The sequence below is a fragment of the Chiloscyllium plagiosum genome, chromosome 11 (genome assembly GCF_004010195.1).
Source record: "Chiloscyllium plagiosum isolate BGI_BamShark_2017 chromosome 11, ASM401019v2, whole genome shotgun sequence".
NCBI classification, from domain to species: domain Eukaryota; kingdom Metazoa; phylum Chordata; class Chondrichthyes; order Orectolobiformes; family Hemiscylliidae; genus Chiloscyllium; species Chiloscyllium plagiosum.
The window spans coordinates 57355104-57365927 of NC_057720.1; the positions used below are offsets into that span (position 1 = coordinate 57355104).

The 10824-nt window shown below is 38.6% G+C and overlaps 1 protein-coding gene across 3 annotated transcripts in view; it reads right to left on the reverse strand.

Moving 5' to 3' along the window:
* Window positions 1-9837, reverse strand: part of lepr (leptin receptor) — a 124550-nt gene extending 114713 nt beyond the window's left edge. The window contains exons 1-2 of one of the 3 annotated variants that reach the window (XM_043699432.1): window positions 9511-9837; window positions 3256-3313 (exon numbers count right to left, since the gene is read on the reverse strand). In XM_043699432.1, coding sequence (XP_043555367.1) covers window positions 3256-3295 — 40 coding nt within the window. In that variant the 5' untranslated portion in view covers window positions 3296-3313; window positions 9511-9837. The remainder of the gene's footprint in view (window positions 1-3255; window positions 3314-9510) is intronic. The other 2 variants (XM_043699433.1, XM_043699431.1) reach the window with 2 other exon arrangements.
* Window positions 9838-10824: the final 987 nt, after the last annotated feature.

Here is a 10824-nt window from a genome sequence, read left to right on the forward strand (position 1 = left end):
GGTTTAGGTAGGGTCGACAGTGAGAATCTTTTTCCAAGGGGGCATAGCTTTAAATTAAGGGGTGGTAGGTATAGGACAGATGTTAGGGGTAGGTTCTTTACTCAGCGAGTCGTGAGTTCATGGAATGCCCTGCCAGTAGCAGTGGTGGACTCTCCCTCATTATGGGCATTTAAGCGGGCATTGGATAGGCATATGGAGGATAGTGGGCTAGTGTAGGTTAGGTGGGCTTGGATCGGCGCAACATCGAGGGCCGAAGGGCCTGTACTGCGCTGTATTCTTCTATCTATCTATCTATTTATCATTGCAGGAATTTATTAATCCAACAAACTTTCACTGCTTCATCAATGACCTGCTTTCTATTACAATATCAGAATTTGGGATATTTGCTGATAATTACACAATGATCTGTTCATGACTCCTCAGCTAAAGAAGCAGTCCACACCCATGTGTAGCAAGACCTTGTGTAGCAAGACTTTGACAGTATTGGGCTGAGAAGCAGCAAGTAATATTCAGTCAATGTAAGTACACAGCGGTGACTATCTCCAACAAGAGAGTCTAACCATTCCACTGTAGTTCTATAATTGATCAGAAATTCAACTGTACCAGCCATAGAAACACTATGGTTAAGCAGCACGTAGAAAGCAGGCCATTCCGTAATCAGTGATCCATATGTTCTGACTTTTATACCCTATCAATCAACTCCCAGGCTTGAGTCAGGATGGAATGCTTGCCACTTGTCTGGATGACTGCAATTCCAAAAGCATTCAAGAAACTCGACAGCAGCCAGAGCAAAACAAAGAGCTTGATGAAAATATTGAATAGTTAAATGAGCATGTTATCCTCATACAAGAGACAACTGTCTGTGGACTTTAAACAAGAACATACAGAACATGTGTTCATTAAAAAAAAACACTTAAAGAATAACAAGGACAACATGTCTGAATATTATGAAAGAGACAGAAAGGGAATAATTATACGCAGAGAATATTACCTCCCAGAAGCTCGGTATTAAAAATTTAAACTGCATAAATAATATTCAATCCACTAAAGTGAGAAGAGAAGTTAATTTTGCATACCAGCCTTGGTGACAAGATAGTGTTTTAAAGTTGACACTGTATTTTTTGTTCTACTTGGATAAATGAAATATTGAGGTCTGCTTTAATCCAGAAGTCTGATTGTGCCAATTCTCAAGTCAAAAGTGACAAACCACATGTCAACAGTCTCACAGAAAGAGACATGTGAGAAGATAGATTACAGTAAACTACAGAAGCTAACACTTTCTTGCCATTATCTTGTCAAAGTACAATCACTTGATTATTTCCTCCTATATAACAAGGACATTATGTACTGAAGCAGCTTGTTGAGCACCTTCCAACCCCAGACTGTAGTACCTAGCAAGATAAGGGCATCACACACAATGGAAACACTGCCATTTGTATAATAAACAACCACTGGAGATCACCATTTGTAAGTTCACCATGAAATTACATATCATCCTGACTTGGAACAATCTCATTGGATCAAAGACTTAGAACTTCCTAATCTACTTGAACAGACAGCATGCATACATAGCTCAGATAGATTTCAGTGGTTCAAAAAGGCAGCTTATTACGACCTTCACAAGGACAACTAGAAATCTATGCTGACCTTTTAAGCAATGCTTATATCCCATGAAACAATGAGAAAAACTTAAATTAATGAAGTTCATTTTATATAATAACATTAAGAGTCCATTAAGAACTGTGACCTTAAGTTTACACAAAAGTATAAAAATGATTCAGAGATGCCGGTGTTGGACTGGGGTGTACAAAGTTAAAAATCACACAACACCAGGTTATAGTTCAACAGGTTTAATTGGAAGCACACTAACTTTCGGAGCGCTGCTCCCTCATCAGGTGATTGTGATCACCTGATGAAGGAGCGTCGCTCCGAAAGCTAGTGTGCTTCCAATTAAACCTGTTGGACTATAACCTGGTGTTGTGTGATTTTTAACTTTGTATAAAAATGAGTAATCTTAAAATCCTCATGCTATCCGTTGAGTTCCTATTTGTCCAGACGTGTTTGTAAAACTATAGGCTTTAAGAAGAAGAATGACTATAAGCTGTGATATTAAGTGATATTTCATGAATTGGTAGAATTTAGTCATTATGTCCCAGCCACAATGAGTGGGGGAGGCTTGATGGATAAGTTGGTCTTTCCTTGCCTGTCACTTAATATGTTCACACAACTTCAAGGTATGGCAAGAAATAAATTCAGAAAATGTTTTCAATGTTAGATACTGGAGATAAATGTCTCAACCTTATTCAAGAATCAGTTAAGTGATTTGATTGCCTTGTGATACAGAGGTAGTTTCTTGTCTTTGAGGCAGAGCTCTGGGATTAATTTTCACTCCATGAATTAATGGCCATTGAAGGCATATTCAGGCCAGGACCAAACAGGTTAAATTATCAACCTGTAAATCCCTCCAGCTGGCAGGTGTGGCAGAGTATCCTGACTGTCCAGGACCATGTGATGGTAGCTGCAACTTAACAGGTTCTCCACATTAAAAGACTCCACACACAGCTTCTTGCTATGAACTGTACTCTGTGGAAAAGATCCTCTTCACCGTGAGGAGCTATCGGAAAAAGAAATAATTTAATGAACGAAGGCAGGCTGAAATGACTCCCCTCATCCATAATTATCTTGCACTTCACTGGTTTATGAACTAAATTATTGAACTAGATATCTTGTCTTAAGATATAATTTATTTCATTACGGAGATAAACTGCATTAGCACTGTCACTAAATTGTGTTGGCACACTACCAAACAGGACAATAGCCATAAATACCATATAAACTGTGCAATCAGAGGAGCCAAAGAACTCAATGGCAAAGATTTTAAAAATGTCATCTTGGGTCACACCCATAAACCTTATGTCTTGGATCAAAAGTATCATTAGAAGAGGTCTTGGAGAAGATCAGCTGGAAAAATGCCCATTGGCTCAGGAGGCCTCAAAGGTAATGGGTAAAGAAATTAACAAAAGCTTCTTTGAATGAAGGAGCAATGAACATTTTTAATATCTTGTTTATAAAAGATTACCACAAAATGGATGAAATTTTACATGTAGCACCATATCATTTACACAACAAATTGACATGGATATCAACACAGCAAAACTAAGTTCTGCATTGCCATGGCTGTTTATTGTGTTTGAAAGATACATGACCTCCCATATGGTCAAATTCCAGAAACAAGAACAATAATCTTTAACGTACCCAGACACAGGGTTCCAGTCATTAGCCACAGCATCATCATTCCTGAGATGGAGGGAAACTGAAAATAAAAAAAAAGTGATTGAATTCACATTGCAATTAAAATAAAAATTTAAAATATAAAATTAAATAACATAACCCTGTACAGAGTCATAAATAATTTGTGCAAATAGAAAGCAAATGCTGCTAACCTGGAATTTTAAAATTTAAATGTTGATAATCAAAGTATCTGAAAAAAAAAGTTAATGTTGACTGAATTTATGCACTCGCAACATTAACTTTTTTTTCCCTTTCAATCACTGCACAATATGCTGTATGATCTCCATTTAAGCTTATATAAAGTATAAATCCATAAAATATTAAACTCTTCATGCTATTTTTTGAATTCCTATTTGACCCAGAGGTGTTGGTAGAACTTAAGTCTATGACAAGAATATTAACTAAAAGACTGTAATTTCCTTTGATTAATCATAATTGATTTGAGAGATTGACATAAATCAATCACAATTAATATGTTTGTATGGGTTTTGCAAGTGCAGAATGAACCACAATCCAATTAGCCATTATCAAAAGACGGCAAGCTGTGACTGTCGCCTACACCAGTCCAGCTAATATACTGGAATCTAGACAGATTCAGTAGGTTGAATTTCAACTAATGAACAATTCAGACAAAAGCATGATTCTTCACAACAGAAATATTTTTTAAATTTCTCCAATGTTTACAAATGAACGGCATTAACATCTGTGTTAAATTGCAATAGTGTGACCCATTTTTCTAAGCAAAGGATAGGCTATCAAATGATTTTCCATGAATACTTTGAAGTTGGTGTATCAATATCTTGACTGCATAACATTTATTTAACAGACGGAATTTTACAAAGGGCAATGCTTAAACAACAACTCAAAATGATTTTATGTGCGCTTAGTTTTGTAACCAATTTCTTGCTTTTCAATACGATACTAGATGCCCTGTCAGTTTAAAATATGATTAAAGAGACTGCTAATAATATGCAAATATATTTAAACATTCAAACACTTAAAAAACATATCCAAACAATACATTCCCATGTGTCAGTCTGACAAACTAACTATGACTGGTAATTCTGAGATAAACATTCTGGTCTTACACTGCTCAAGACGATCATTTAAAATAACCTACACCTTTATTCTACTGGAGCTGTTTGTGAAATGGCTTCACATATATTACTTCATACTGCCAATACATTTTGAACCTCACATTATTTGGCTGTTAAATAAATCATTATTAGTTGACTAGGAGTAAAAATTATTGCTTTAAAGGTAGCACCTTGCCACAAGCATTCTACACTCTACCATCTCCAAGTCCCCACTAGCCAGTACTCAAAGACAAAATGAAACTGCTTCTCTTAAAGTTAATATTTTGGGTTAATTATTTGAAAGATGTGCCACAGTAAAGTATTATTTGACATTTCCGAACTATGTTACTCAAAAATTGGTGATATGTGTTTGTCTAACTGCTGTTGGATACTGACTTATCCTAATCTTTCTTTTACTATCTTCCTGCAGTGCAATACACACAGATTAAAATGTCACTCACAATTTGTTGAACTAGTAGGTGAATGGAACTGTGTAGCTCACTAAGCATCCTGTCATATCTAAAGACCGGATAGAATCCACAATCTTCCGTATAATTAGAATGACTCAAACGTCACCTGAAGTGAATATTATCTTTGAATTTATGCTCAAAAGTAACCAAGGCTAAATTGAACAAACACCTATTCTCCCTGTGAAATACAGGTCTAATCATAGCTAGCATCACATCTCCATCAAATCATGACCTACACTGGGTGGTGATTTTATTCTACATTTTCATTCAAATTTTGTTAATTTTTGCTTTTGTTGAAATCATTGGTATGCAATTATTTGCTCTCATTTTTCAATTACTTGGATTTTGAACCATACAAATTGCTTGAGCTTGCACACTTATTAAACTAGTCCTATTTACATGTTATTGGAATCTTGATCACTAAACATTTAGAATATATTTTTATGCACTTTACACAGTGACTTCCAATCCATTTGGTATGGACCAGGCCAGACCCCCTCAAAACATTAAAGAAAGTATCCCAGACCCTACCTTGGCTAGTTGTTTTAAGCAGGTGTAAGATAGATATTCCAGGAGAGATACAGTTGGTCAAACCACTTAGTTTTAAGCAAAACAGAATTTATTTACAAGTTTGACGAATGAAACAGAAACAAAAGAGATCAGAATACTAAATAACTTAACCCATCCGAAAACCCAACAGACCATACCAACTTAATGATGCTGTTCCAAATACAAGCAACAATCACCATAAAACCCTTTGGCACAAAAGGTAAAATCAAATGCAGAATCTTACAGGAGAGAAGTCTGGGAGAGAGAACCAGCATGAGCCTGCTTCTTTGGGTCCAGCAGCTTCAAAACTGCCTGACTGCTTTCAGTGAATAACCAGACAGGTAAAAACCAAATCAAACCAGAGAAAAGCTGAGTTGGTGGAACTGGCCACTCCCTACTCATTGTACAAGTGTTTTTCTAAACCTTAAAAGCCTTTTGCCTGAGGCAGTGTCAGTTAACTAGAATCAAATTGTCCCTAAAACCCTTTAACTTAGACTTTTCAGAGTCTGTTTTTTACGACCTCTATGAAAATAAAACCAAGGACAACATAATCTTTTTAAGGGAGCAGGATCATCACACATTCGGGAACTAAAAATTCTATTCATGAAGAAACCAAAGTTCTATTCACTATTTCTCATTCATTGCTATATCTACAATAAACCTGACAATAACTGCCAAATTCATTTCAAAACAGCGAGGCATATTAATAAAGGCTTACAGAAAGTGTCTGCTTCAGTTGACAAAAGACAAAAACCTTCATAAATGGAGATTAGAATTAGAATAACTGCTGGTAATCAACAATGTGGAAAAGAGATAGAAAATAAGGCAGATCAAGAAATAATGATGAGTTTGTGTCAAACTGGGTTTGAAAAGCACACACATTAAAGGAGGTATAAAAGACTGAGAAGTGGAAAAAGCCCTAACCATAGGAGCAATGAAAAGTATCACACACAATATGATCATGTCTTGAGAAGGACTGACACAGGGAAGGGCCATGAATGGCAGAAAGTTGAAGTTTGGATGAGGTGGAATCTAAGAAAACAGGTAAGCCGTAATAATTTATATTGGAAAGATGTTGTGAAATTTGAAAGGGTTCAGAAAAGGTTTGCAAGGATGTTGCCAGGGTTGGAGGATTTGAGCTATAGGGAAAGGTTGAATAGGCTGGGGCTGTTTTCCCTGGTGCATCAAAGGCTGAGGGGGTGACCTCAGAGGTTTATACAATCATGAGAGGCATGGATAGGATAAATAAACAAAGTCTTTTCCCTGGGGTGGGGGAGTCCAGAACTAGAGGGCATAGGTTTAGGGTGAGAGGGAAAAGATATAAAAGAGACCTTTTTCACGCAGTGGGTGGTGCGTGTATGGAGCTGCCAGAGGAAGTGGTGGAGGCTAGTACAATTGCAATTTAAATTAGTACAATTTAAAAGGCATCTGGATGGGGAGATGGGCCAGGTGCTCGCAGGTGGGACAAGATTGATTTGGGATATGTGGTCGGCATGGACGAGTTGGACCGAAGGGTCTGTTTCCATGCTGTACATCTCTATGACTAGTTTGATGGACGGGGACAAAAAAAAGTGTGAGAATTAATTGAAAGACATTGATAAAGAGAATATGAGCATTAACTGCAGGGAAACGAAGAATCATCATGAATTGAGTAAAGCATGAAGAAGGAGAAGAGTTGCAACTTAACTAAAAGAGAATGTATGAGGGCCATGGAAATGAAGGCCAAGGTATGATTGTTATGAGAGGACAGCTAGCTTCAGATGAAACATAGAGGAAGAAAAATAGCAGCATGAATTGAGAGGGCTGGAAAAATGAAAGTGTCCCTTTCAATTAGGTAGAGAATTGAATGAGGAAATATCTCCAGCAACACAGGTTGGAGGAGGGAGACCCTATGCACAAGACAGGGTTGAAAGTGGAAAACTAACTTTCTACATGGCTTTTAGGCAAGCTACAGTCTGGCGGATCTTTTGAAAATACAAATTGTACTCTTTTTATCATTAATCATACCAATGCAAAAAAAATTTAAGATGTATAAAATAGATGTTTAAAATTAACTAAAATAGAACAAATTTTGTAATGAAATGTAACATTCATCCCAAACCACTGTAGAAATTGCATTCCAGACCAGCCAACAGCACCATATCTGGTCAACAAAACACTGTACAGCATTGGAACAAGTCACTTAGCTTTTTGTTGATCAGTTTCATCACACCATTTAAGACCCACTTGGTCAGTTTCCATCCATCCTGAATAACTGAGGAAGAAGGCAGCCTGTGATTCACCCAATAAAACTCAAATTTAACAGCAGAATCAATCAAAATATTGATCATGACTTTCAGATCCAAAGATACCTAACAATTGTTTCAGGTGTGGCCCTGGACACTTCCAAGTCAGTGACTTGCATTTGGATGACTTATTTTGCCAGCACTAATCCCAATTCATATTTTAATCTTTTTCCCAAAAAAACACATTGTTAAATATCACAGAAATCACAATGTCTCCAAAGTAGGCCACTCAGAACTAGTGCAGGCACAATGGGCTATAAGTAGGTGCCAATCGCCTTCCATTTCCCCACGTCCCCAAACATCATTTCCAATTATCATCCAATATCCTCTTCAATGCCTCAATTGAACCTGCCTCCACCACATTTCCAGGCTGAGAGTTCCATACCTTAACTACTCACTGGGTGAACGTGTTTTCTCTCAAATCACCCTTGCAGCTTTTACAGTCCAATTTAAATCTATCTTTTAAAAGTGGGAACAGCTTCTCCCTATCTACTCTATCCAATCTGCTCATGACTTTGAAAACCTCGATAAAATTTCTTCTTAGTCCTCTTCTCTCCAGGGAGAACAGTCCCAACTTTTTCAACCTATTCTTACAACCAAGGTTCTTCATCTCTGGAGCTAATTTCTCATTGTTGGATCTCTTCCTCCTGAAGGCAGGTCCAAGTTACAGCATCGTAGTCACTTCTCGAATCTACCCCCAGCCAGAACAGGGATCAAACCCAAAAGAGCTGGAACAAACCACATCCACAACAGCCCTCCAGTCAACTGGTCCCCCATGGAGTCTGAGTCCAAATGGCAACATGGACTTTTACATGCATGTTGTAGTCCATTATATGATGGTGGAAGCTCAAAATTTACTTCTCACCACATGGTTGATGAAGAATTTCTCCCACTTTTATTACATATTAGTTGAAGAATAATAAAGAACCTCTTTGGCCCTGTCATGACCAGGCTTTCCTCAGCCGTCAAGTCCTGGAGGAAATTTGAACCCAGAGCTATGGGCTAAAAGATACACACTACCCACGGTGTAACAATACCTCCTAAAGTTTGTTGAAGTTACAATCCTCCACTTGCCCAACACATTTTCATTGGAATTACTTGCTCAGTTTCAACGAGGGCCGAGCTGTCAGCTGTTTAGAGGTAATCGGGCAGTTTTCACTAGCGTTCCAAATTGTGCTATCTTCACGAAAATTCAGAATGTGGCACTTTTGTCTGAGGATCTGATGTACATTTAGTGATCTATTAGCAGTGATGAAAAACTGTTCTGCTAAAAAATGCACCAAAACCCAAGTTCCAACTCTAGTTAAATAAAAACCACGCGCCAGATTTCCCTGTACTCTGTGTTGATTCTCGTGTTAAATCCCTTAAAAAGCAAGTTATCGTCAGGAAAAAGTATTCGGCAATGCTTTTATTTGCAAACATACAATGGCGAAACTGATGTGGAAACAGCTAATGTGGTGCGCAGCTGCTCTGGCACTTTTCCATCCCCCAAAAAAATTAGAAGGAAGATTTGCCACATCTATTCCCTGGAATATAACATTCTCCATCAAACGCTATACGCAGTAGTCATCTTTATGTACAATTCTTTCGAGGGTAAGGCAGCAATCGGACAGAAAAGTCGGAGAGAATGTTGGAATAACAAACCGCACATTCTTCAATAAACTAAAGTACCGCAAATTGGTTTTAGAACAAGTAAACTTTCAAGCCCCACCTTTCCTTCAAACATTCCTGAAATTGTGTTTCACGCACTCGAGCAGATTTTGCCCACTTTCTCCTTCAGAAGAACTCAATCGCCTAAAGCTTAAAGCAACAAGTCAAGAAACAATCTTTCAAACTCACATTTAACTGCCCAGTGCCGAGGCTGAAATCACAACTTCTGGTGGGGGGAAAAAAAAGATTAAAGGGTCGCTTCAAGAATCACTTTCCGAGCACCGTGTTGTCTGACATGGTTATTCTTTCTTTCCCACCACCATCTGTCCAGTGCAGTGACCAAAGGCCACACATAACCACTGGGAAGCACGCTGTGCAAGCGTGAGCTGGGAGACAGCACCGAGCCGGCTGACAGACCAAAGCTCAGCGCAATCGATCGAGAGCCCGTCAGCAGCGACCCTAAGCCCCGCTGCTGCTTCACTGACGTTTGTTCACACGTGGCTGCTCTTCTCTGAGAAGCTGATTCCAGACCCTAGCGGGGCGGGGGGGGGAAACAGGAGAGTAGACGTGGCTGCTCTTTTCTGAGAAGCTGATTCCAGACCCTAGCGGGGCGGGGGGGGAAACAGGAGAGTAGGTAACAGCAGCTCCGCACTGACGAGTGTAGCTGAGTAATGAGGGAGGAGGTGCGGGCCAAATGACAGTGACAGACTGAAAAGGGCTGAACGGGGGCAAAAGGTGAGCAATTGCATGAGTCGAACACGTGGGCACAAACAGAAGCAGGCACACAGCAAGAGGGTTGAGGACGCGGACGGAGCAAGAATCACAGCTGAGTCAGTAATAGGCCGAAAGAAAAGGGTGAGTCATTGGGGGAAAATGGGCATTGACAGGATTGGAAATAAAAGGATAAATATCTGAAAAGTTTGAGACAGAGGACCGAAGCAGGAAACTAAGTTGCTCTTTCAGAGCTGACGTAGGCGTTACGACTAAATAACCTGCTTTCTTGCTTCAACAAATCTGTTTAAAATCTGAATATAAATCAAACATCTTTTATACGCTTTTCGAAGTTTCTCGCCAGACTTCTGGCATAATCAAAGAGGCAGGTATTGAATTAAAGAACTTTATTTTCCAAATCTAGGCCACAATTCTTAGATGTACCTTATAAGTAAATATTGCCAAATACTTTGTCTTAAATGCTAAACCTCTTTAGGCTTGGAACATTTTAACCAACATGCAGTGTATGAAAGTATGGCACACAGTTTTAATTTTCTTATAGTTGAAACTTAAATTTTGATGCACTTTTGCATAATCTGGCATTGACAAGATCAAGAAAGTGGATAGGAATAGACACTGAATGGCAGGATGGAACATGTGGAGCGGTGATGGATGTCAAAGGTTCACATTGGTCAGGAGTTAATTTGTAACAGAGGCAAACAATGGATTCTGCATGGCCGTGGTTGGGCATGAAGACAGAAAAAGTTATATGCTAGGAATTCTACACATTTG